The sequence below is a fragment of the Bufo bufo genome, chromosome 11, assembly GCF_905171765.1.
Source record: "Bufo bufo chromosome 11, aBufBuf1.1, whole genome shotgun sequence".
Lineage (NCBI taxonomy): Eukaryota > Metazoa > Chordata > Amphibia > Anura > Bufonidae > Bufo > Bufo bufo.
This window is the reverse complement of record NC_053399.1, coordinates 101,505,420-101,532,002: the sequence shown is the minus strand read 5'-3', so window position 1 is coordinate 101,532,002 and position 26,583 is coordinate 101,505,420. Positions and strand designations below refer to the sequence as shown.

Here is a 26,583-nt window from a genome sequence, read left to right as displayed (position 1 = left end):
TGAGCAGTGCCCCCTGCTGGTGATGGGGAAGGTCTGCACTGGATGGAGGGCTGAGGCTGATTGGTGTGAGCAGTGCCCCCTGCTGGTGATGGGGAAGGTCTGCACCTGGATGGAGGGCTGAGGCTGATTGGTGTGAGCAGTGCCCCCTGCTGGTGATGGGGAAGGTCTGCACTGGATGGAGGGCTGAGGCTGATTGGTGTGAGCAGTGCCCCCTGCTGGTGATGAGGAAGGTCTGCACTGGATGGAGAGCTGAGGCTGATTAGTGTGAGCAGTGCCCCCTGCTGGTGATGGGGAAGGTCTGCACTGGATGGAGGGCTGAGGCTGATTGGTGTGAGCAGTGCCCCCTGCTGGTGATGAGGAAGGTCTGCACTGGATGGAGGGCTGAGGCTGATTGGTGTGAGCAGTGCCCCCTGCTGGTGATGAGGAAGGTCTGCACTGGATGGAGGGCTGAGGCTGATTAGTGTGAGCAGTGCCCCCTGCTGGTGATGGGGAAGGACTGCACCTGGATGGAGGGCTGAGGCTGATTGGTGTGAGCAGTGCCCCCTGCTGGTGATGGGGAAGGTCTGCACCTGGATGGAGGGCTGAGGCTGATTGGTGTGAGCAGTGCCCCCTGCTGGTGATGGGGAAGGTCTGCACCTGGATGGAGGGCTGAGGCTGATTGGTGTGAGCAGTGCCCCCTGCTGGTGATGGGGAAGGTCTGCACTGGATGGAGAGCTGAGGCTGATTGGTGTGAGCAGTGCCCCCTGCTGGTGATGAGGAAGGTCTGCACTGGATGGAGGGCTGAGGCTGATTAGTGTGAGCAGTGCCCCCTGCTGGTGATGGGGAAGGTCTGCACCTGGATGGAGGGCTGAGGCTGATTAGTGTGAGCAGTGCCCCCTGCTGGTGATGAGGAAGGTCTGCACCTGGATGGAGGGCTGAGGCTGAGTGGTGTGAGCAGTGCCTCCTGCTGGTGATGGGGAAGGACTGCACCTGGATGGAGAGCTGAGGCTGATTGGTGTGAGCAGTGCCCCCTGCTGGTGATGAGGAAGGTCTGCACCTGGATGGAGGGCTGAGGCTGATTGGTGTGAGCAGTGCCCCCTGCTGGTGATGGGGAAGGTCTGCACTGGATGGAGAGCTGAGGCTGATTGGTGTGAGCAGTGCCCCCTGCTGGTGATGAGGAAGGTCTGCACCTGGATGGAGGGCTGAGGCTGATTAGTGTGAGCAGTGCCCCCTGCTGGTGATGGGGAAGGTCTGCACCTGGATGGAGAGCTGAGGCTGATTGGTGTGAGCAGTGCCTCCTGCTGGTGATGGGGAAGGACTGCACCTGGATGGAGGGCTGAGGCTGATTAGTGTGAGCAGTGCCCCCTGCTGGTGATGAGGAAGGTCTGCACTGGATGGAGAGCTGAGGCTGATTGGTGTGAGCAGTGCCCCCTGCTGGTGATGAGGAAGGTCTGCACCTGGATGGAGGGCTGAGGCTGATTAGTGTGAGCAGTGCCCCCTGCTGGTGATGGGGAAGGTCTGCACCTGGATGGAGGGCTGAGGCTGATTGGTGTGAGCAGTGCCCCCTGCTGGTGATGAGGAAGGTCTGCACCTGGATGGAGGGCTGAGGCTGATTAGTGTGAGTGGTGCCCCCTGCTGGTGATGGGGAAGGTCTGCACCTGGATGGAGGGCTGAGGCTGATTGGTGTGAGCAGTGCCCCCTGCTGGTGATGAGGAAGGTCTGCACCTGGATGGAGGGCTGAGGCTGATTAGTGTGAGCAGTGCCCCCTGCTGGTGATGAGGAAGGTCTGCACCTGGATGGAGGGCTGATGCTGATTGGTGTGAGCAGTGCCCCCTGCTGGTGATGGGGAAGGTCTGCACCTGGATGGAGGGCTGAGGCTGATTGGTGTGAGCAGTGCCCCCTGCTGGTGATGAGGAAGGTCTGCACCTGGATGGAGGGCTGAGGCTGAGTGGTGTGAGCAGTGCCCCCTGCTGGTGATGGGGAAGGTCTGCACTGGATGGAGGGCTGATGCTGATTCGTGTCAGCAGTGCCCCCTGCTGGTGATGAGGAAGGTCTGCACTGGATGGAGGGCTGATGCTGATTAGTGTCAGCAGTGCCCCCTGCTGGTGATGGAGAAGTTGTGCGTAGTCTCTGGGTTTAGAGTGAGGACACCATATCACAGCCCGGTCAGAACTATAACCTGGGTGCTGAGAACAGGGAGTCATATCCTGCTCCTCCCTTCATTTGAGATTTATATTCAAAGTGCTTTTAGTGCATTCATTTACATATTTCCCATAATGCATCGCCTTTTCTTCTCCCTAAGTTATATGAACCTGGCAGGGAAGGTGGCGCTGTGTGCACAGGGGTGGAGAGGCTTATGCCCTCATGATGGCCATACAGACTGGGATGTCTGCCACCTGGTGGAGGCCTGAGCTACTGCAGTGTGTGGTGGCAGCAGGCTGATCGGTGACATTGAGTCTCTGTCTACAAAGTCTAGAATGTGTGAGCAGCGCCCCCTGTCTACGGGGAGAAGTTCTGCTTAGAATTCATGATCCGTCAATCAGTGAGGTCTCTGACCCCAGAAGAAGCTGGCTGAGCAGTAGGTGCTCCTCCTGGAGATGTGTGAACAGCGCCCCCCTGTGTACAGGTCTCCACCCAATGGTGAAAGTCTATGAGCCCAGGACAAGGATGCTCCTCCTACACTGTCAATATAAGACACACCTCCAACCTCAGATTTACATATTCCCCATAATGCATCGCCTTCTCCTCTCCCTAGGTTATATGAACCTGGCAGGGAAGGTGGCGCTGTGTGCACAGGGGTAGACAGGCTGAGAGGCTTATAGCCTTATAATGGCCATACAGACTGGGATGTCTGCCACCTGGTGGAGGCCTGAGCTACTGCAGTGTGTGGTGGCAGCAGGCTGACCGGTGACATTGAGTCTCTGTGCTTTTGATGTCCACAAAGGCTAGAATGTGTGAGCAGCGCCCCCTGTCTGTGGGGAGAAGTTCTGCTTAGAATTCATAATCAGTCAGTGAGGTCTCTGACCCCAGAAGAAGCTGGCTGAGCAGTAGGTGCTCCTCCTGGAGATGTGTGAACAGCGCCCCCTGTGTACAGGTCTCCACCCAATGGTGAAAGTCTATGAGCCCAGGACATGGATGCTCCTCCTACACTATCAATATAAGACACGCCTCCAACCTCAGATTTGCATATTCCCCATAATGCATCGCCTTCTCCTCTCCTTAGGTTACATGAACCTGGCAGGGAAGGTGGCGCTGTGTGCACAGGGGCTGAGAGGCTGAGAGGCTTTTAGCCTCATGATGGCCATACAGACTGGGATGTCTGCCACCTGGTGGAGCCCTGAGCTACTGCAGTGTGTGGTGGCAGCAGGCTGACCGGTGTGGTCAGCGCCCCCTGTCGGGGAAGGTCTGGTGTTGCCAGCGCCCCCTGTCTGTGATGGGGAAGGTGCTGACCTGACACACAGCGCCCCCTGTCTGTGATGGGGAAGGTGCTGACTGGTGTTACCAGCGCCCCCTGTCCGTGATGGGGAAGGTGCTGACTGGTGTTACCAGCGCCCCCTGTCTGTGATAGGGAAGGTGCTGACCTGACACACAGCGCCCCCTGTCTATGATGGGGAAGGTCTGGCGCAGTTGCAGCAATATAAAATATCTGACATTTTCAGGGAGTAGAATGTGGAAAATAATAATAATAATTTGTATTAATGAATTTATTAGACGAGACTATTTTTGGTTTCGGTCCCGATCCACACCAAACCCACCGCCAGCAGCTCGGCCGTAGGCTCCGGACAGCACCTTCCTGGAGCCCCACTAAGCTCCGCCCACTTTGTCATAGAATTCTGTTTTCTAACTAAAATTTGGGATTTAATATATTCTTTTCAATGTTCATTTAACTTAGGGAGACTTTTTGCAATGCATTGTGGGTAATTATGCAAATGAGGTCAGTTTCTATTGGTTTAAAACGTAATAATTCAAAATGGCTGCCACAGAGGCGGGGTTTGTCTCAGGAGAAGGCAGATCAGCACCAGGAGCATGAGCTTCTCCTCACCTCAGACCCCTCACTGACCATCAGGAAGCCATCGACCTGTTCACCGGCCGGAGGAAGGAGGAGGACAGAGCGCAGGGAGGAGAGGAGGAGGACAGAGCGCGGGGAGGAGAGGAGGAGGACAGAGCGCGGGGAGGAGAGGGGGAGGACTGATCAGAGGGAGGAGAGGTGGAGGACAGATCAGGGGGAGGACAGATCAGAGGAGGAGAGGGGAAGGACAGATCAGAGGGAGGAGAGGCGGAGGACAGATCAGAGGGAGGAGAGGCGGAGGACAGATCAGAGGGAGGAGAGGCGGAGGACAGATCAGAGGGAGGAGAGGAGAGGGGGAGGAGAGGGGGAGGACAGATCAGAGGGAGGAGAGGCGGAGGACAGATCAGAGGGAGGAGAGGCGGAGGACAGATCAGAGGGAGGAGAGGCGGAGGACAGATCAGAGGGAGGAGAGGCGGAGGACTGATCGCGGGGAGGAGAGGCGGAGGACAGATCAGAGGGAGGAGAGGGGGAGGACAGATCAGAGGGAGGAGAGGCGGAGGACTGATCGCGGGGAGGAGAGGCGGAGGACAGATCAGAGGGAGGAGAGGGGGAGGACAGATCAGAGGGAGGAGAGGCGGAGGACAGATCAGAGGGAGGAGAGGGGGAGGACAGATCAGAGGGAGGAGAGGCGGAGGACTGATCAGAGGGAGGAGAGGCGGAGGACAGATCAGAGGGAGGAGAGGGGGAGGACAGATCAGAGGGAGGAGAGGAGGAGGACAGATCAGAGGGAGGAGAGGCGGAGGACTGATCGCGGGGAGGAGAGGCGGAGGACAGATCAGAGGGAGGAGAGGGGGAGGACAGATCAGAGGGAGGAGAGGGGGAGGACAGATCAGAGGGAGGAGAGGCGGAGGACAGATCAGAGGGAGGAGAGGCGGAGGACAGATCAGAGGGAGGAGAGGGGGAGGACAGATCAGAGGGAGGAGAGGCGGAGGACAGATCAGAGGGAGGAGAGGAGGAGGACAGAGCGCAGGGAGGAGAGGAGGAGGACAGATCAGAGGGAGGAGAGGCGGAGGACAGATCAGAGGGAGGAGAGGCGGAGGACAGATCAGAGGGAGGAGAGGAGGAGGACAGAGCGCAGGGAGGAGAGGAGGAGGACAGAGCCCGGGGAGGAGAGGGGGAGGACAGAGCGCAGGGAGGAGAGGCAGAGGACAGAGCGCGGGGAGGTGAGGGGGAGGACAGATCAGAGGGAGGAGAGGGGGAGGACAGAGCGCGGGGAGGAGAGGCGGAGGACAGAGCGCAGGGAGGACAGGGGGAGGACAGAGCGCAGGGAGGAGAGGGGGAGGACAGAGCGCAGGGAGGACAGGGGGAGGACAGAGCGCAGGGAGGAGAGGCGGAGGACAGAGCGCAGGGAGGAGAGGCGGAGGACAGAGCGCAGGGAGGAGAGGCGGAGGAGAGGCGAAAGACAGATCAGAGGGAGGAGCGGTGTAATAAAGAGATAGGTGTAATAATACAGAGACTGTACAGAGGTCGTATATGTGACATTTATCACCTTATAACACAATTTGATTATATGAACATTTGTGTAAATTCGGGGGCACACACAAATCCCGCCTGAAGCTCTCAATAGTGAGCGGGGTTTAAATAAGAACCACCTTTCAGGACAGAACAAGCGATTATCAGGGCGGTCTCTGAAAATTTGGGACTGCTACGATAACTGGATTAGTAGGAGCTATGTACCCACGAGCAGATAATTACCATGGATACTCCACGGGTGAAGGAGATGAGGGGCTTCTCAAGTCATCGGCACCTGTCACCTGTATCATCCTTCACATCTTCTTTCCTGCCTCAATTAAAAAAATATATATAATTCTCCGTTCCTTAAGTACGTCCTGTATTATCCCCTTTGGCCCCTCCCCTGAGGTACATCCTGTATTATCTCCTTTGGCTCCTCCCCTGGGGTACGTCCTGTATTATATCCTTTGGCTGCTCCTCCGAGGTACGTCCTGTATTATCCCCTTTGGCTCCTCCCCTGAGGTACATCCTGTATTATCTCCTTTGGCTCCTCCCCCGGGGTATGTCCTTTATCATCACCTTTGTCTCCTCCCCCGGGGTACGTCCTGTATTATCTCCTTTGGCTCCTCCCCCGAGGTACATCCTGTATTATCTCCTTTGGCTCCTCCCCCGAGGTACATCCTGTATTATGCCCTTTTTATTCTACCCCTACACAGTTTGAAGTTGTAAACACAAGACAGCGGTTGCGATGAGGTGACAAAACAAAGAAATTTAATGGATATTAAAGGGTTAAAGCCGCAGAATCACAAGTATAAAATCTGATCAGCAATGGTGGTCGCATGGACGTGGTGCCGACACATTGATGCCTGAAATCCTCAAAATTAGTGGAAGCAAAACCTGTAACCTGAGAGGTGCCTGCTGGGAGTAGTAGTACATCCCATCAGAGGGTTCATTCGTCTGAGGAAGCTCTAGATCCAGATGTCAGAGCTGCAGTCTCCGCCTGGATAGCGAATTTCGTGCGCCAAGACCGGACCATCCGGCTCCGCCCCATAATCCACCATGAAGTTGGGGTTCAGAGTGAGGCCTCCCTTGTCAGTGTCCACATCGATCTGTAACATGACGGAGCCGTCCCTGTGGTGGACACAAGGAGGGAACGCATATGAGACCGCGCTGGGCCCCAAAGCGCGGCGACATTATCATCCACACCCCATGACTGCTCCACCAAACTCAGAGGAACCTGTATATTACATACCGTGAGGGCCCCCGGCAGCCTGTATCTAACCCCCTGAGTCTGCCGGGCCTGGAGGAACCTGTATATTACATACCGTGAGGGCCCCCGGCAGCCTGAATCTAACCTCCTGAGTCTGCCGGGCATGGAGGAACCTGTATATTACATACCATGTGGACTCCTCGGCAGCCTGTATCTAACCTCCTGAGTCTGCCGGGCCTGGAGGAACCTGTAGATTACATACCATGAGGGCCCCCGGCAGCTTGTATCTAACCTCCTGAGTCTGCCGGGCCTGGAGGAACCTGTATATTACATACCATGAGGGCCCTCGGCAGCCTGTATCTAACCTCCTGAGTCTGCCGGGCCTGGAGGTACCTGTAGATTACATACCATGTGGACTCCTCGGCAGCTTGTATCTAACCTCCTGAGTCTGCCGGGCCTGGAGGTACCTGTATATTACATACCATGAGGGCCCCCAGCAGCCTGTATCTAACCTCCTGAGTCTGCCGGGCCTGGAGGAACCTGTATATTACATACCATGTGGACTCCTCGGCAGCCTGTATCTAACCCCCTGAGTCTGCCGGGACTGGTGGAACCTGTATATTACATACCATGAGGGCCCCCGGCAGCCTGTATCTAACCTCCTGAGTCTGCCGAGCCTGGAGGAACCTGTATATTACATACCATGAGGGCCCCCGGCAGCCTGTATCTAACCTCCTGAGTCTTCCGGGCCTGGAGGAACCTGTATATTACATACCATGAGGGCCCCCGGCAGCCTGTATCTAACCTCCTGAGTCTGCCGGGACTGGAGGAACCTGTATATTACATACCATGAGGACTCCTCGGCAGCCTGTATCTAACCTCCTGAGTCTGCCGGGACTGGAGGAACCTGTATATTACATACCATGAGGGCCCCCGGCAGCCTGTATCTAACCTCCTGAGTCTTCCGGGCCTGGAGGAACCTGTATATTACATACCATGAGGGCCCCCGGCAGCCTGTATCTAACCTCCTGAGTTTGCCGGGACTGGAGGAACCTGTATATTACATACCATGAGGACTCCTCGGCAGCCTGTATCTAACCTCCTGAGTCTGCCGGGACTGGAGGAACCTGTATATTACATACCATGAGGACTCCTCGGCAGCCTGTATCTAACCTCCTGAGTCTGCCGGGCCTGGAGGTACCTGTATATTACATACCATGTGGACTGCTTGGCAGCCTGTATCTAACCTCCTGAGTCTGCCGGGCCTGGAGGAACCTGTATATTACATACCATGTGGACTGCTTGGCAGCCTGTATCTAACCTCCTGAGTCTGCCGGGCCTGGAGGAACCTGTATATTACATACCATGAGGGCCTCCGGCAGCCTGTATCTAACCTCCTGAGTCTGCCGGGCCTGGAGGAACCTGTATATTACATACCATGAGGACTCCTCGGCAGCCTGTATCTAACCCGCTGAAGCTTTAGAGGCCCTGATCGGCCCCTGTTGTGTTCTGCGGGCGTAGCGGGCGTCTCTTACCGGATCATGTCGGGGTAGAACTGCTTGTCCCAGGTGCTGTACAGAGATGTGGTCACATAGAGCCTCTTCCCGTCCAGGCTGAGCTGGATCATCTGGGGGCCCCCGGGGACCCTCCTCCCCTATAAGACACACAAGTAAAGAGGCATGGTAGTATGGGGCCCCAGGGACCAGGACAGTGGGGGGGACATGATGCTATGGGGGCTTGCAGGACTGTGACCCCTCACCTTCACAGTCACTGGCTCTGGCTGACTGTCCAGTTCCTGGTCGTCCAGCACGGTGACGGGACCCCCGTCCAGGATGCTGCCCGCAAGGAAGACCTGCAGAGGAGACACCGTCAGGTAAGCAGGGAACATGGCGGTGGCTACGGCGGTATCCTGGGAGCTGTCTTATGAGGCTCCCAGCTGCCACTTACCTGTCCTACCATCTTGGGATGCTTGGTGTCAGTGATGTCATACTGTCTGATGTCACCGTGCAGCCAGTTACTGAAGTACATGAAACTGTCGTCGAATGAGATCAGGATATCCGTGATCAGACCTGGGGAGCAGAGAACAGAAGGTTAATCAGCCCAGGACATCTAATCGGGGTGCACCCTCGATGAGGAGATTAGGTTTGGCCGCCATCTTGTATGGTGCGTGTCTGTCACATACCGCCTGGTTTCCTAGCGTCATCGGGGAGGAGACTGAAGAAGTAAGCCCTGTGCCTCTTCTCAGGGAGGAGACTGGAGAAGCAAGCCCTGTGCCTCTTCTCAGGGAGGAGACTAGAGAAGCCAGCCCTGTGCCTCTTCTCAGGGAGGAAACTGGAGAAGCCAGTCCTGTGCCTCGTCTCAGGGAAGAGACTGGAGAAGCCAGCCCTGTGCCTCTTCTCAGGGAGGAAACTGGAGAAGCCAGCCCTGTGCCTCTTCTCAGGGAGGAGACTGGAGAAGCCAGCCCTGTGCCTCTTCTCCGGGAGGAAACTGGAGAAGCCAGCCCTATGCCTCTTCTCAGGGAGGAGACTGGAGAAGCCAGCCCTATGCCTCTTCTCAGGGAGGAGACTGGAGAAGCCAGCCCTATGCCTCTTCTCAGGAGGGAAACTGGAGAAGCCAGCCCTGTGCCTCTTCTCAGGGAGGAGACTGGAGAAGCCAGCCCTGTGCCTCTTCTCAGGGAGGAAACTGGAGAAGCCAGCCCTATGCCTCTTCTCAGGGAGGAGACTGGAGAAGCCAGCCCTGTGCCTCTTCTCAGGGAGGAAACTGGAGAAGCCAGCCCTATGCCTCTTCTCAGGGAGGAGACTGGAGAAGCCAGCCCTATGCCTCTTCTCAGGGAGGAAACTGGAGAAGCCAGCCCTATGCCTCTTCTCAGGGAGGAGTCTGGAGAAACCAGCCCTGTGTCTCTTCTCAGGGAGGAGACTGGAGAAGCCAGCCCTGTGCCTCTTCTCAGGGAGGAGACTAGAGAAGCCAGCCCTATGCCTCTTCTCAGGGAGGAGACTGGAGAAGCCAGCCCTATGCCTCTTCTCAGGCAGGAGACTGGAGAAGCCAGCCCTGTGCCTCTTCTCAGGGAGGAGACTAGAGAAGCCAGCCCTATGCCTCTTCTCAGGGAGGAGACTGGAGAAGCCAGCCCTATGCCTCTTCTCAGGGAGGAGACTGGAGAAGCCAGCCCTATGCCTCTTCTCAGGGAGGAAACTGGAGAAGCCAGCCCTGTGCCTCTTCTCAGGGAGGAGACTGGAGAAGCCAGCCCTATGCCTCTTCTCAGGGAGGAAACTGGAGAAGCCAGCCCTGTGCCTCTTCTCAGGGAGGAAACTGGAGAAGCCAGCCCTATGCCTCTTCTCAGGGAGGAGACTGGAGAAGCCAGCCCTGTGCCTCTTCTCAGGGAGGAGACTGGAGAAGCCAGCCCTGTGCCTCTTCTCAGGGAGGAGACTAGAGAAGCCAGCCCTATGCCTCTTCTCAGGGAGGAGACTGGAGAAGCCAGCCCTATGCCTCTTCTCAGGCAGGAGACTGGAGAAGCCAGCCCTGTGCCTCTTCTCAGGGAGGAGACTAGAGAAGCCAGCCCTATGCCTCTTCTCAGGGAGGAGACTGGAGAAGCCAGCCCTATGCCTCTTCTCAGGGAGGAGACTGGAGAAGCCAGCCCTATGCCTCTTCTCAGGGAGGAAACTGGAGAAGCCAGCCCTGTGCCTCTTCTCAGGGAGGAGACTGGAGAAGCCAGCCCTATGCCACTTCTCAGGGAGGAAACTGGAGAAGCCAGCCCTGTGCCTCTTCTCAGGGAGGAAACTGGAGAAGCCAGCCCTGTGCCTCTTCTCAGGGAGGAGACTGGAGAAGCCAGCCCTATGCCTCTTCTCAGGGAGGAGACTGGAGAAGCCAGCCCTATGCCTCTTCTCAGGGAGGAAACTGGAGAAGCCAGCCCTGTGCCTCTTCTCAGGGAGGAGACTGGAGAAGCCAGCCCTATGCCTCTTCTCAGGGAGGAAACTGGAGAAGCCAGCCCTGTGCCTCTTCTCAGGGAGGAAACTGGAGAAGCCAGCCCTATGCCTCTTCTCAGGGAGGAGTCTGGAGAAACCAGCCCTGTGTCTCTTCTCAGGGAGGAGACTGGGGAAGCCAGCCCTGTGCCTCTTCTCAGGGAGGAGACTAGAGAAGCCAGCCCTATGCCTCTTCTCAGGGAGGAGACTGGAGAAGCCAGCCCTATGCCTCTTCTCAGGCAGGAGACTGGAGAAGCCAGCCCTGTGCCTCTTCTCAGGGAGGAGACTAGAGAAGCCAGCCCTATGCCTCTTCTCAGGGAGGAGACTGGAGAAGCCAGCCCTATGCCTCTTCTCAGGGAGGAGACTGGAGAAGACAGCCCTGTGCCTCTTCTCAGGGAGGAGACTGGAGAAGACAGCCCTGTGCCTCTTCTCAGGGAGGAGACTGGAGAAGCCAGCCCTGTGCCTCTTTTCAGGGAGGAGTCTGGAGAAACCAGCCCTGTGCCTCTTTTCAGGGAGGAGTCTGGAGAAGCCAGCCCTGTGCCTCTTTTCAGGGAGGAGACTGGAGAAGCCAGCCCTATGCCTTGTTTCAGGGAGGAGACTGGAGAAGTCAGACCTGTGCCTCGTCTCAGGGAGGAGACTGGAGAAGTCAGCCCTGTGCCTCGTCTCAGGGAGGAGACTGGAGAAGCCAGCCCTATGCCTCTTCTCAGGGAAGAAACTGGAGAAGCCAGCCCTGTGCCTCTTCTCAGGGAAGAGACTTGAGAAGCCAGCCCTATGCCTCTTCTCAAGGAAGAAACTGGAGAAGCCAGCCCTGTGCCTCTTCACAGGGAAGAGACTGGAGAAGCCAGCCCTGTGCCTCGTCTCAGGGAAGAGACTGGAGAAGCCAGCCCTGTGCCTCGTCTCAGGGAAGAGACTGGAGAAGCCAGCCCTGCGCCTCTTCTCAGGGTAGAGACTGGAGAAGCCAGCCCTGTGCCTCTTCTCAGGGAGGAGTCTGGAGAAGTCAGCCCTGTGCCTCTTCTCAGGAAGGAGACTGGAGAAGTCAGCCCTGTGCCTCTTCTCAGGGAGGAGTCTGGAGAAGTCAGCCCTGTGCCTCTTCTCAGGAAGGAGACTGGAGAAGTCAGCCCTGTGCCTCTTCTCAGGGAAGAGACTGGAGAAGCCAGCCCTGCGCCTCTTCTCAGGCAAGAGACTGGAGAAGTCAGCCCTGCGCCTCGTCTCAGGGAGGAGTCTGGAGAAGTCAGCCCTGTGCCTCTTCTCAGGGAGGAGTCTGGAGAAGCCAGCCCTATGCCTCGCCTTGCACCTGAATTCCTCCAGTAAAGAAGCACCCTGCAGACACTGACTCTCTGGACTTATTTCACATTGGGGTGCATCACGCCTTAGCATCCCTTCCGGAGAGCAGCAACACATGGTGACAGCTCAACGGTGTCGGACACTGCACACAGACATCCCAAATCATCATGAGAGACCCCACACAGACACCCCAAATCATAACAGACAACCCCAAATCATCCTAATTTACCCCCACAAAGACAACTCCAAATCGCGTCAGGAGTGTACGTGCAGCACAGTTTAGGGTGTGCCGATTATAAATCTGCTCACCTCGTGGAGAGGACATGCCATGTGATCTATGGAAGAATCCTGCGCAACATGTGAAAAACCTGTTCTGTTGTAGGGAGCGGCAGCTTTGGATGTGACTGGAGCAAAGGCCACATAACTGCAGCTCACCCACAACCTGCACACGGGAGAGTCCAGAGACCTGGATCAGCACGCCCAGCAGTTTTATGACTGGATGGTCAGAGGGACAATGACACACAGAACCACCCACCTGGCATCTCCGGGAGCGCCCAGCCCTGGACTTTCTTGGCTGGCACCTGGATCACTTTCTCTGCTGCCCATTTTCCATCCTGAGGAAAGAAGACATTAGACATCAGTCCGACATCTGAAGTGAACGTCTCCAGTCTACAATTGTATCCGAAGACGTGCACTCCACAAATCCAAACCCTGAGCCCCACCACCTCCTCACCTCTGCCTTATAGAATCTGAAGACAGAGCTGCTGAGGGCGCACCCGACAAACCCCTGATCAGCATCTGGATTGTGTAGGAAGCGGATCTCCAGGGGGATCAGCCCATCATCTCCCAGGTCCAGGCTCTGTATGCGGGTGTGCTTGCTCCAGTCCCACACGTGAATGTGGTGGCCATAGTGTCCTGGAGAACAGAAGATGGACCACATTGTGCACCCTGAAATCACGAGATTCAGATAAGATGGAAGTGACTGGTAGACATCCTACCTGCTGCTACATCCTCTATCTTGAATCCATCACAGATAAATTTTGGGGTTCCCCACCCGGTGCTGATCATGACGTTGTGCCGCGGTTGGTACCAGAAGTCGTAGCCGAACGGTGCCGCTTGTCCTTCTGCCTCCCAGTTCCCCTTCACTTTGAACGTCTCACCATCCAGCAAAACAAAGCCTCCTGAGATGTGAAGCAGAAGATACTGGAGCAGTCCCATGTATTATGGCCAGCACTCAGATCACGGTAACATTAGGGGGCACTCTCACCTTTGCCATTCCCTTCAGGGTCTCCCACAGCACTGATCATGATCTCCCCGGAGCCCAGGCAGTGCGAGGTGTGCAGGTTCCCCAGGCCGCACTTCTTCTTCACATCTTCAGCTTCCACAACCTGTAGAGCGGACACAAAATGGTCAGGACCCAGGAGACACAGAAAAACTCGACAACCTCAGGTGATACCCACCTTGTGCAGACAAGGGGCTCGTGGGTCAGTGCCCACATCTACCACGTAGACCCTGGAGGATATGAGACAGGGCAGGATCAGCTTGTTCCTCACTTTAGAAGGGTCCCCAAAGCAACTGCTGCAGGTGTTCCAGCCCGAGTGGTGCAGCTCATCGTCCAGGTGGGGCATCGGCAGACGGTGAATGACCTGAAAAATGGAGAAGGTATCACCTCCTGCGCTCCCCGAGGAGGACCTACACTCACCCACAGAGCTCACACTCAGACACTAGAGCCTCCTATGGACGTACAGTCACCTGATCTAGAACCGTGGAGTAAATATCCCAGGTCAATGCAGCGGGGACGGGCTGACACGGCCATTACCTGCGAGTACTGCGCAGATTCGGGGTTCACATCCACGGTGGACAAGTAATCCGGCTTCTTGATCCCGGTGTTACGATAGATGCAGGGAACGTAAACCAGCTCTTCACGTGGACCTGAACATGAAGCATCATTACAGGTAAACAGGGGACCCCCAGAGAAAGGCACCACCGGCAGGACGCCCCGTCCCCAAGTCGTGTGTGACACAGTGATTACCAGACTGCAAATAACGGACGGCTCTGCTCTTCCCATCAGCGGCTGTACCTCCTGTTCACACATGTGGGATACTTATCTACAGTGGATATAAAAAGTCTACACGCCCCTGGTAAAATGTCCGGTTTCTGTGCTGTAAAAAAATGAGACAAAGATAAATCATTGCAGAACTTTTTCCCCCTTTAATGTGACCTATAAACTGTACAACTCAACGGAAAAACAAACTGAAATCTTTTAGGTGGAGGGAAGAAAAAATATAAAACTAAAATAATGTGGTTGCATAAGTGTGCACACCCTCCTATAACTGGGGATGTCGCTGTGTTCAGAATGAAGCAATCACAGTACTAGATCGGAGTCGGCATACACCGGCCATCATGTAAAGGGCCTCGGATTAACCCCAGATAAAGCTCAGCTGCTCTAGTTGGTCTTTCCTGAAATGTTCTTGGTCACATCCCACAGAAGAAGCCATGGTCCACAGAGAGCTTCCATCAGAGGGATCTCATTGTTAGAAGGTATCAGTCAGGAGAAGGGGACACAAGAATGTCCAAGGCATTAGATCTACCATGGAACACAGTGGAGACCGTCATCATCAAGTGGAGGAAATATGGCCCAACAGTGACATCACCAAGAACTGGACGTCCCTCCAAAACTGGTGAAAAGACGAGAAGATAACTGGTCTGGGAGGCGACCAAGAGGCCGACAGCAACATTACAGGAGCTGCAGGAATATCTGGCCAGTCCTGGCTGTGTGGTCCATGTGACAACAATCCCCCGTATTCTTCATATGTCTGGGCTATGGGGTAGAGGGGCAAGACGGAAGCCTCTTCTTACCAAGAGAAACATCCAAGCCAGGCTACATTTGGCAAAAACACATCTGAAGTCTCCCAGAAGCATGTGGGAAAAGGTGTTATGGTTTGATGAAACCAAGGTGGGACTTTTTGGCCATAATTCCAAAAGATATGTTTGGCCCAAAAACAACTCTGCCCATCACCAGAAGAACGCCATCCCCACAGTGAAGCCTGGTGGGGGCAGCATCGTGCCAAGGGGCTGTTCTTCTTCAGCTGGAACTGGGGCCTTAGTTAAGCTGGAGGGAATTCTGAACGGCTCCAAATACCGGTCAATATTGGCCCAAAACCTTCAGGCTTCTGCTAGAAAGCTGAACATGAAGAGGGACTTCATCTATCAGCAGGACAACCACCCAAAGCAGAAATCCAAATCAACAAGGAATGGCTTCACCAGAAGAAGAGGAAAGTTGTGGAATGGCCCAGCCAGAGCCCAGACCTGAATCCGATTACCAATCTGTGGGGTGATCTGAAGAGGGCTGTGCCCAGGAGATGCCCTCGCAATCTGTGGGGTCATCTGAAGAGGGCTGTGCCCAGGAGATGCCCTCCCAATATGTGGGGTGATCTGAAGAGGGCTGTGCCCAGGAGATGCCCTCGCAGTCTGTGGGGTGATGTGAAGAGGGCTGTGCTCAGGAGATGTTCTCGCAATCTGTGGGGTGATCTGAAGAGGGCTGTGCCCAGGAGATGCCCTCGCAATCTGTGGGGTGATCTGAAGAGGGCTGTGCCCAGGAGATGCCCTCGCAATCTGTGGGGTGATCTGAAGAGGGCTGTGCCCAGGAGATGCCCTCGCAATATGTGGAGTGATCTGAAGAGGGCTGTGCCCAGGAGATGCCCTCGCAATCTGTGGGGTGATCTGAAGAGGGCCGTGCTCAGGAGATGTTCTCGCAATCTGTGGGGTGATCTGAAGAGGGCTGTGCCCAGGAGATGCCCTCGCAATATGTGGAGTGATCTGAAGAGGGCTGTGCCCAGGAGATGCCCTCACAATCTGTGGGGTGATCTGAAGAGGGCTGTGCCCAGGAGATGCCCTCGCAATCTGTGGGGTGATGTGAAGAGGGCTGTGCCCAGGAGATGCCCTCGCAATCTGTGGGGTGATCTGAAGAGGGCTGTGCCCAGGAGATGCCCTCGCAATTTGTGGGGTGATCTGAAGAGGGCTGTGCCCAGGAGATGCCCTCGCCATCTGTGGGGTGATCTGAAGAGGGCTGTGCCCAGGAGATGCCCTCGCAATCTGTGGGGTGATCTGAAGAGGGCCGTGCCCAGGAGATGCCCTCGCAATATGTGGGGTGATCTGAAGATGGCTGTGCCCAGGAGATGCCCTCACAATCTGTGGGGTGACCTGAAGAGGGCTGTGCTCAGGAGATGTCCTCGCAATATGTGGGGTGATCTGAAGAGGGCTGTGCCCAGGAGATGCCCTTGCAATCTGTGGGGTGATCTGAAGAGGGCAGTGCCCAGGAGATGCCCTCGCAATCTGTGGGGTGATGTGAAGAGGGCTGTGCCCAGGAGATGCCCTCACAATCTGTGGGGTGATCTGAAGAGGGCTGTGCCCAGGAGATGCCCTCGCAATCTGTGGGGTGATCTGAAGAGGGCTGTGCCCAGGAGATGCCCTCGCAGTCTGTGGGGTGATCTGAAGAGAGCTGTGCCCAGGAGATGCCCTCACAATCTGTGGGGTGATCTGAAGAGGGCAGTGCCCAGGAGATGCCCTCGCAGTCTGTGGGGTGATCTGAAGAGAGCTGTGCCCAGGAGATGCCCTCGCAATATGTGGGGTGATCTGAAGATGGCTGTGCCCAGGAGATGCCCTCACAATCTGTGGGGTGATCTGAAGAGGGCTGTGCCCAGGAGATGCCCTCGCAATCTGTAGGGTGATCTGAAGAGGGCCGTGCCCAGGAGATGCCCTCGCAATCTGTGGGGTGATCTGAAGAGGGCTGTGCCCAGGAGATGCCCTCACAATCTGTGGGGTGATCTGAAGAGGGCTGTGCCCAGGAGATGCCCTCGCAATCTGTAGGGTGATCTGAAGAGGGCCGTGCCCAGGAGATGCCCTCGCAATCTGTGGGGTGATCTGAAGAGGGCTGTGCCCAGGAGATGCCCTTGCAATCTGTGGGGTGATCTGAAGAGGGCCGTGCCCAGGAGATGCCCTCGCAATCTGTGGGGTGATCTGAAGAGGGCAGTGCCCAGGAGATGCCCTCGCAATCTGTGGGGTGATGTGAAGAGGGCTGTGCCCAGGAGATGCCCTCGCAATCTGTGGGGTGATCTGAAGAGGGCTGTGCTCAGGAGATGCCCTTGCAATCTGTGGGGTGATCTGAAGAGGGCTGTGCCCAGGAGATGCCCTCGCAATCTGTGGGGTGATGTGAAGAGGGCTGTGCCCAGGAGATGCCCTCACAATCTGTGGGGTGATCTGAAGAGGGCCGTGCCCAGGAGATGCCCTCGCAATCTGTGGGGTGATGTGAAGAGGGCTGTGCCCAGGAGATGCCCTCGCAATCTGTGGGGTGATCTGAAGAGGGCCGTGCCCAGAAGATGCCCTCGCAATCTGTGGGGTGATCTGAAGAGGGCTGTGCTCAGGAGATGCCCTCGCAATCTGTGGGGTCATCTGAAGAGGGCCGTGCCCAGAAAATGCCCTCGCAGTCTGTGGGGTGATCTGAAGAGGGCTGTGCCCAGAAGATGTCCTCACAATCTGTGGGGTGATCTGAAGAGGGCTGTGCCCAGGAGATGCCCTCGCAGTCTGTGGGGTGATCTGAAGAGGGCCGTGCCCAGAAGATGCCCTCGCAATCTGTGGGGTGATCTGAAGAGGGCTGTGCCCAGGAGATGCCCTCGCAATCTGTGGGGTGATCTGAAGAGGGCCGTGCCCAGGAGATGCCCTCGCAGTCTGTGGGGTGATCTGAAGAGGGCCGTGCCCAGAAGATGCCCTCGCAGTCTGTGGGGTGATCTGAAGAGGGCCGTGCCCAGGAGATGCCCTCGCAATCTGTGGGGTGATATGAAGAGGGCTGTGCCCAGGAGATGCCCTCGCAATCTGTGGGGTGATCTGAAGAGGGCTGTGCCCAGGAGATGCCCTCGCAATCTGTGGGGTGATCTGAAGAGGGCTGTGCCCAGGAGATGCCCTCGCAATCTGTGGGGTGATCTGAAGAGGGCTGTGCCCAGGAGATGCCCTCGCCATCTGTGGGGTGATCTGAAGAGGGCTGTGCCCAGGAGATGCCCTCGCAATATGTGGGGTGATCTGAAGATGGCTGTGCCCAGGAGATGCCCTCACAATCTGTGGGGTGACCTGAAGAGGGCTGTGCCCAGGAGATGCCCTCGCAATCTGTGGGGTGATGTGAAGAGGGCTGTGCCCAGGAGATGCCCTCGCAATCTGTGGGGTGATCTGAAGAGGGCCGTGCCCAGGAGATGCCCTCGCAATCTGTGGGGTGATCTGAAGAGGGCTGTGCCCAGGAGATGCCCTCCCAATCTGTGGGGTGATCTGAAGAGGGCTGTGCCCAGGAGATGCCCTCACAATCTGTGGGGTGATCTGAAGAGGGCTGTGCCCAGAAGATGTCCTCCCAATCTGTGGGGTGATCTGAAGAGGGCTGTTCCCAGGAGATGCCCTCGCAATCTGTGGGGTGATCTGAAGAGGGCTGTGCCCAGGAGATGCCCTCGCAGTCTGTGGGGTGATGTGAAGAGGGCTGTGCCCAGGAGATGCCCTCGCAATCTGTGGGGTGATCTGAAGAGGGCTGTGCCCAGGAGATGCCCTCGCAATATGTGGGGTGACCTGAAGAGGGCTGTGCTCAGGAGATGTCCTCGCAATCTGTGGGGTGACCTGAAGAGGGCCGTGCCCAGGAGATGCCCTCGCAATCTGTGGGGTGATCTGAAGAGGGCTGTGCCCAGGAGATGCCCTTGCAATCTGTGGGGTGATGTGAAGAGGGCTGTGCCCAGGAGATGCCCTCACAATCTGTGGGGTGATCTGAAGAGGGCTGTGCCCAGGAGATGCCCTCACAATCTGTGGGGTGATCTGAAGAGGGCTGTGCCCAGGAGATGCCCTCGCAATCTGTGGGGTGATCTGAAGAGGGCTGTGCCCAGGAGATGCCCTCGCAATCTGTGGGGTGATGTGAAGAGGGCTGTGCCCAGGAGATGCCCTCGCAATATGTGGGGTGATCTGAAGATGGCTGTCCCAGGAGATGCCCTCACAATCTGTGGGGTGATCTGAAGAGGGCTGTGCCCAGGAGATGCCCTCGCAATCTGTAGGGTGATCTGAAGAGGGCCGTGCCCAGGAGATGCCCTCGCAATCTGTGGGGTGATCTGAAGAGGGCTGTGCCCAGGAGATGCCCTTGCAATCTGTGGGGTGATCTGAAGAGGGCAGTGCCCAGGAGATGCCCTCGCAATCTGTGGGGTGATGTGAAGAGGGCTGTGCCCAGGAGATGCCCTCGCAATCTGTGGGGTGATCTGAAGAGGGCCGTGCCCAGAAAATGCCCTCGCAGTCTGTGGGGTGATCTGAAGAGGGCTGTGCCCAGAAGATGTCCTCACAATCTGTGGGGTGATCTGAAGAGGGCTGTGCCCAGGAGATGCCCTCGCAGTCTGTGGGGTGATCTGAAGAGGGCTGTGCCCAGAAGATGCCCTCGCAATATGTGGGGTGATCTGAAGAGGGCTGTGCCCAGGAGATGCCCTCGCAATATGTGGGGTGATCTGAAGAGGGCTGTGCCCAGGAGATGCCCTCGCAGTCTGTGGGGTGATCTGAAGAGGGCTGTGCCCAGAAGATGCCCTCGCAATATGTGGGGTGATCTGAAGAGGGCCGTGCCCAGAAGATGCCCTCGCAATATGTGGGGTGATCTGAAGAGGGCTGTGCCCAGGAGATGCCCTCGCAATATGTGGGGTGATCTGAAGAGGGCTGTGCCCAGGAGATGCCCTCGCAGTCTGTGGGGTGATCTGAAGAGGGCCGTGCCCAGAAGATGCCCTCGCAATCTGTGGGGTGATCTGAAGAGGGCCGTGCCCAGAAGATGCCCTCGCAATCTGTGGGGTGATCTGAAGAGGGCCGTGCCCAGAAGATGCCCTCGCAATATGTGGGGTGATCTGAAGAGGGCCGTGCCCAGAAGATGCCCTCGCAATATGTGGGGTGATCTGAAGAGGGCTGTGCCCAGAAGATGCCCTCGCAATCTGTGGGGTGATGTGAAGAGGGCTGTGCCCAGGAGATGCCCTCGCAATCTGTGGGGTGATCTGAAGAGGGCTGTGCCCAGAAGATGCCCTCGCAATATGTGGGGTGATCTGAAGAGGGCTGTGCCCAGGAGATGCCCTCGCAATATGTGGGGTGATCTGAAGAGGGCCGTGCCCAGGAGATGCCCTCGCAATATGTGGGGTGATCTGAAGAGGGCCGTGCCCAGAAGATGCCCTCGCAATATGTGGGGTGATCTGAAGAGGGCTGTGCCCAGGAGATGCCCTCGCAATATGTGGGGTGATCTGAAGAGGGCCGTGCCCAGAAGATGCCCTCGCAATCTGTGGGGTGATCTGAAGAGGGCCGTGCCCAGGAGATGCCCTCGCAGTCTGTGGGGTGATCTGAAGAGGGCTGTGCCCAGGAGATGCCCTCGCAATCTGTGGGGTGATGTGAAGAGGGCCGTGCCCAGGAGATGCCCTCGCAATATGTGGGGTGATCTGAAGAGGGCCGTGCCCAGAAGATGCCCTCGCAATCTGTGGGGTGATCTGAAGAGGGCTGTGCCCAGAAGATGCCCTCGCAATCTGTGGGGTGATGTGAAGAGGGCTGTGCCCAGGAGATGCCCTCGCAATCTGTGGGGTGATCTGAAGAGGGCTGTGCCCAGAAGATGCCCTCGCAATATGTGGGGTGATCTGAAGAGGGCTGTGCCCAGGAGATGCCCTCGCAATATGTGGGGTGATCTGAAGAGGGCCGTGCCCAGGAGATGCCCTCGCAATATGTGGGGTGATCTGAAGAGGGCCGTGCCCAGAAGATGCCCTCGCAATATGTGGGGTGATCTGAAGAGGGCTGTGCCCAGGAGATGCCCTCGCAATATGTGGGGTGATCTGAAGAGGGCCGTGCCCAGAAGATGCCCTCGCAATATGTGGGGTGACCTGAAGAGGGCTGTGCCCAGGAGATGCCCTCGCAATATGTGGGGTGATCTGAAGAGGGGCGTGCCCAGAAGATGCCCTCGCAATATGTGGGGTGATCTGAAGAGGGCCATGCCCAGAAGATGCCCTCGCAATCTGTGGGGTGATCTGAAGAGGGCTGTGCCCAGAAGATGCCCTCGCAATCTGTGGGGTGATGTGAAGAGGGCTGTGCCCAGGAGATGCCCTCGCAATCTGTGGGGTGATCTGAAGAGGGCTGTGCCCAGAAGATGCCCTCGCAATATGTGGGGTGATCTGAAGAGGGCTGTGCCCAGGAGATGCCCTCGCAATATGTGGGGTGATCTGAAGAGGGCCGTGCCCAGGAGATGCCCTCGCAATATGTGGGGTGATCTGAAGAGGGCCGTGCCCAGAAGATGCCCTCGCAATATGTGGGGTGATCTGAAGAGGGCTGTGCCCAGGAGATGCCCTCGCAATATGTGGGGTGATCTGAAGAGGGGCGTGCCCAGAAGATGCCCTCGCAATCTGTGGGGTGATCTGAAGAGGGCCGTGCCCAGGAGATGCCCTCGCAGTCTGTGGGGTGATCTGAAGAGGGCTGTGCCCAGGAGATGCCCTCGCAATCTGTGGGGTGATGTGAAGAGGGCCGTGCCCAGGAGATGCCCTCGCAATATGTGGGGTGATCTGAAGAGGGCCGTGCCCAGAAGATGCCCTCGCAGTCTGTGGGGTGATCTGAATAGGGCCGTGCCCAGAAGATGCCCTCGCAATCTGTGGGGTGATCTGAAGAGGGCCGTGCCCAGGAGATGCCCTCGCAATCTGTGGGGTGATCTGAAGAGGGCCGTGCCCAGGAGATGCCCTCGCAATATGTGGGGTGATCTGAAGAGGGCCGTGCCCAGAAGATGCCCTCGCAATCTGTGGGGTGATCTGAAGAGGGCCGTGCCCAGGAGATGCCCTCGCAATCTGTGGGGTGATCTGAAGAGGGCCGTGCCCAGGAGATGCCCTCGCAATCTGACAGATTTAGAGGGTTTCCGCAAAGAAGAGTGAAAATGTGCCCATGCTGATAGACTCAGACCCAAAAAGACTGAGTGCTGGAATAACATCAAAAGGGCTTCAACAAAGTATTAGTGTAAGGGTGTGCACACTTATGCAACCAGATTATTATAGTTTTTTTGGTTTTCCTCCACCTAAAAGATTTCAGTTTGTTTTTCCGTTGAGTTGTGCAGTTTTTAGGTCACATTAAAGGGGGAGAAAGTTGTGAAATGATTTATCTTTGTCTCATTTTTTGACATCACAGAAACCGGACATTTTACCAGGGGCGTGTAGACTTTGTATATCCACTGTACATCACGTGTAGTCATGGATGAGGCAGCATCTGAAGCCACCGCCCTCGAGATCAGGGACCATAGCAGACTATAGAGTGGAGCCGGTGGAGGGAGGTCACTGGCCTCTAATAATATACATTACACAGTTTCATATAGTCACATATATGGGAAGATTTCCGGCCATATTAGGAGCGGTCTGTACCTTTCATGGCATCCAGAGGAGTCTTGTACCCGGGGCCACAGGACGATCGGCACTGAGCTAGAAAGAAGAAGACAGTATGTGAGGACGTCTCTAGGGTCATCACTTCTGGAGCAGTGGGTGCTCTGTATATCAGCGCGCTTTCTCCATCCTGCAGGGAGAACTCTGCTCCCCGGGTCCCGCTAGTACTATCTATAGAGCGCTCCCCCACTCCACCACTACTCTCTATAGAGCGCTCCCCCAGTCCTGCCACTACTCTCTTTAGAGCGCTCCCCCAGTCCCACCACTACTCTCTATAGAGCGCTCCCCTAGTCCTGCCACTACTCTCTATAGAGCGCTCCCCTAGTCCCACCACTACTCTCTATAGAGCGCTCCCCTAGTCCTGCCACTACTCTCTATAGAGCGCTCCCCTAGTCCCACCACTACTCTCTATAGAGCGCTCCCCCACTCCACCAATACTCTCTATAGAGTGCTCCCCCAGTCCACCACTACTCTCTATAGAGCGCTCCCCCAGTCCCACCACTACTCTCTATAGAGCGCTCCCCCAGTCCCACCACTACTCTCTATAGAGCGCTCCCGCACTCCACCACTACTCTCTATAGAGCGCTCCCCCAGTCCTGCCACTACTCTCTATAGAGCGCTCCCCTAGTCCTGCCACTACTCTCTATAGAGCGCTCCCCTAGTCCTGCCACTACTCTCTATAGAGCGCTCCCCTAGTCCCACCACTACTCTCTATAGAGCGCTCCCCCACTCCACCACTACTCTCTATAGAGTGCTCCCCCAGTCCACCACTACTCTCTATAGAGCGCTCCCCCAGTCCCACCACTACTCTCTATAGAGCGCTCCCCCAGTCCCACCACTACTCTCTATAGAGTGCTCCCCCAGTCCACCACTACTCTCTATAGAGCGCTCCCCTAGTCCCACCACTACTCTCTATAGAGCGCTCCCCTAGTCCTGCCACTACTCTCTATAGAGCGCTCCCCGGGTCCCGCTAGTACTATCTATAGAGCGCTCCCCCACTCCACCACTACTCTCTATAGAGCGCTCCCCCACTACTCTCTATAGAGCGCTCCCCTAGTCCTGCCACTACTCTCTATAGAGCGCTCCCCTAGTCCCACCACTACTCTCTATAGAGCGCACCCCCACTACTCTCTATAGAGCGCTCCCCCACTCCACCACTACTCTCTATAGAGCGCTCCCCCACTACTCTCTATAGAGCGCTCCCCCAGTCCCGCTAGTACTATCTATAGAGCGCTCCCCCACTCCACCACTACTCTCTATAGAGCGCTCCCCCACTACTCTCTATAGAGCGCTCCCCCAGTCCCGCTAGTACTCTCTATAGAGCGCTCCCCCACTCCACCACTACTCTCTATAGAGCGCTCCCCCACTACTCTCTATAGAGCGCTCCCCCACTACTCTCTATAGAGCGCTCCCCTAGTCCCACCACTACTCTCTATAGAGCGCTCCCCCAGTCCACCACTACTCTCTATAGAGCGCTCCCCCAGTCCCACCACTACTCTCTATAGAGCGCTCCCCTAGTCCCACCACTACTCTCTATAGAGCGCTCCCCCACTCCACCACTACTCTCTATAGAGCGCTCCCCCAGTCCCACCACTACTCTCTATAGAGCGCTCCCCCACTCCACCAATACTCTCTATAGAGCGCTCCCCCAGTCCCACCACTACTCTCTATAGAGCGCTCCCCTAGTCCCACCACTACTCTCTATAGAGCGCTCTCCTAGTCCTGCCACTACTCTCTATAGAGCGCTCCCCTAGTCCCACCACTACTCTCTATAGAGCGCTCCCCCAGTCCTGCCACTACTCTCTATAGAGCGCTCCCCCAGTCCACCACTACTCTCTATAGAGCGCTCCCCCAGTCCTGCCACTACTCTCTATAGAGCGCTCCCCTAGTCCCACCACTACTCTCTATAGAGCGCTCCCCCAGTCCACCACTACTCTCTATAGAGCGCTCCCCCACTCCACCACTACTCTCTATAGAGCGCTCCCCCAGTCCTGCCACTACTCTCTATAGAGCGCTCCCCTAGTCCCACCACTACTCTCTATAGAGCGCTCCCCTAGTCCTGCCACTACTCTCTATAGAGCGCTCCCCTAGTCCCACCACTACTCTCTATAGAGCGCTCCCCCAGTCCTGCCACTACTCTCTATAGAGCGCTCCCCCAGTCCACCACTACTCTCTATAGAGCGCTCCCCCAGTCCCACCACTACTCTCTATAGAGCGCTCCCCCAGTCCTGCCACTACTCTCTATAGAGCGCTCCCCCAGTCCCACCACTACTCTCTATAGAGCGCTCCCCCACTCCACCACTACTATCTATAGAGCGCTCCCCCAGTCCTGCCACTACTCTCTATAGAGCGCTCCCCTAGTCCCACCACTACTCTCTATAGAGCGCTCCCCTAGTCCTGCCACTACTCTCTATAGAGCGCTCCCCCAGTCCCACCACTACTCTCTATAGAGCGCTCCCCCACTCCACCACTACTATCTATAGAGCGCTCCCCCAGTCCTGCCACTACTCTCTATAGAGCGCTCCCCTAGTCCCACCACTACTCTCTATAGAGCGCTCCCCCAGTCCTGCCACTACTCTCTATAGAGCGCTCCTCTAGTCCTGCCACTACTCTCTATAGAGCGCTCCCCTAGTCCCACCACTACTCTCTATAGAGCGCTCCCCCACTCCACCACTACTCTCTATAGAGTGCTCCCCCAGTCCACCACTACTCTCTATAGAGCGCTCCCCCAGTCCACCACTACTCTCTATAGAGCGCTCCCCTAGTCCCACCACTACTCTCTATAGAGCGCTCCCCCACTCCACCACTACTCTCTATAGAGCGCTCCCCCAGTCCCACCACTACTCTCTATAGAGCGCTCCCCCACTACTCTCTATAGAGCGCTCCCCCACTACTCTCTATAGAGCTCTCCCCCACTACTCTCTATAGAGCGCTCCCCCAGTCCTGCCACTACTCTCTATAGAGCGCTCCCCTAGTCCCACCACTACTCTCTATAGAGCGCTCCCCAGTCCCACCACTACTCTCTATAGAGCGCTCCCCTAGTCCCACCACTACTCTCTATAGAGCGCTCCCCCCAGTCCGCTAGTACTATCTATAGAGCGCTCTCCCACTCCACTCTATAGAGCGCCGACGTAACTTACATGGACAGCAGGAAGTGACGTCACTAACATGGACAGCAGGAAGTGACGGTCACTTACATGGACAGCAGGAAGTGACGGTCACTTACATGGACAGCAGGAAGTGACAATCACTTACATGGACAGCAGGAAGTGACGGTCACTTACATGGACAGCAGGAAGTGACGGTCGCTTACATGGACAGCAGGAAGTGACGGTCGCTTACATGGACAGCAGGAAGTGACGGTCGCTTACATGGACAGCATGGGACAGTGGAGGAAGAGGAAATTCTGCACTGCAGGCAGGCGGAAAGTTTAAGGGGACAGAGAAGAGGACGTGGACTCTCACCCATGGTGTAGCTGCTGTCTCTTTAACACGGTACAGGTCTCTGAAGGCTGCTGTCTCTCTGGATGAAGGTCTCTGCAGGCTGCTGTCTCTCTGGATGCAGGTCTCTGCAGGCTGCTGTCTCTCCGGGTGCAGGTCTCTGCAGGCTGCTGTCTCTCCGGGTGCAGGTCTCTGCAGGCTGCTGTCTCTCTGGGTGCAGGTCTCTACAGGCTGCTGTCTCTCCGGGTGCAGGTCTCCGCTGTCTCTTCTTATATACCCTGGGGGTGGACAGGGGAGGGCAGCACTGACTGGCTGTCTCCACATCTCACACCCACAGGCGGGGCGGCCACTATCAGCACATGGAGTTGTGTCACCGCCCCGGGGTCTGAGCAGACATTAGGGTGTACCCATAATACTCACCATCACACTCGTGACCCCAATCTGTGCTGCTCTGGTGGACCATGGGGGTCCATGGGGTGAGATCCAATTATATCATCACGCCTGCCAGTGCTGACCACAGACAGAGCGGAGAGACCTCTGCCTTCTACATGACTCTGTGTTCCTGCATCTACACCTGTGCTCTGCCTTCTACATTAGGCTCCATTCACACGTCCGCAATTTTCCTTACGGTCCGTTTTTTTTGTGGATCCGTGTTTCCGTAAAAACCTTCATTTTTTTTTTTACAAAAGTGCATCCACATCCGTTCCGTGTTTCCATGTTTCTGCAGAAATAAAAAAGGAAGGAGGAATAGATGCTG

General features: G+C 56.4%; 1 protein-coding gene and 1 long non-coding RNA gene across 3 annotated transcripts; both read right to left on the bottom strand.

Moving 5' to 3' along the window:
- Window positions 1–6,268: 6,268 nt before the first annotated feature.
- LOC120982026 (methanethiol oxidase-like) lies at window positions 6,269–26,084 on the bottom strand. Its single transcript, XM_040411893.1, has 12 exons — window positions 25,851–26,084; window positions 22,369–22,425; window positions 13,770–13,882; window positions 13,411–13,596; window positions 13,218–13,338; window positions 12,949–13,131; window positions 12,684–12,865; window positions 12,486–12,564; window positions 8,658–8,779; window positions 8,470–8,562; window positions 8,246–8,364; window positions 6,269–6,631 (listed from the first exon to the last, which is right to left on the bottom strand). The coding sequence occupies exons 1-12, from the start codon at window positions 25,852–25,854 to the stop codon at window positions 6,469–6,471; spliced, it is 1,422 nt and encodes a 473-aa protein (XP_040267827.1). The 5' UTR covers window positions 25,855–26,084; the 3' UTR covers window positions 6,269–6,468.
- On the bottom strand, window positions 6,681–8,223 carry LOC120982035. Of its 2 annotated transcripts, XR_005774825.1 has the most exons (4): window positions 8,032–8,223; window positions 7,618–7,735; window positions 6,884–7,543; window positions 6,681–6,737 (listed from the first exon to the last, which is right to left on the bottom strand). It is a non-coding gene; the product is annotated as an uncharacterized LOC120982035 (long non-coding RNA). The 2 variants fall into 2 exon arrangements; XR_005774824.1 differs by having other exon boundaries at window positions 6,884–7,735; window positions 8,032–8,220.
- Window positions 26,085–26,583: the final 499 nt, after the last annotated feature.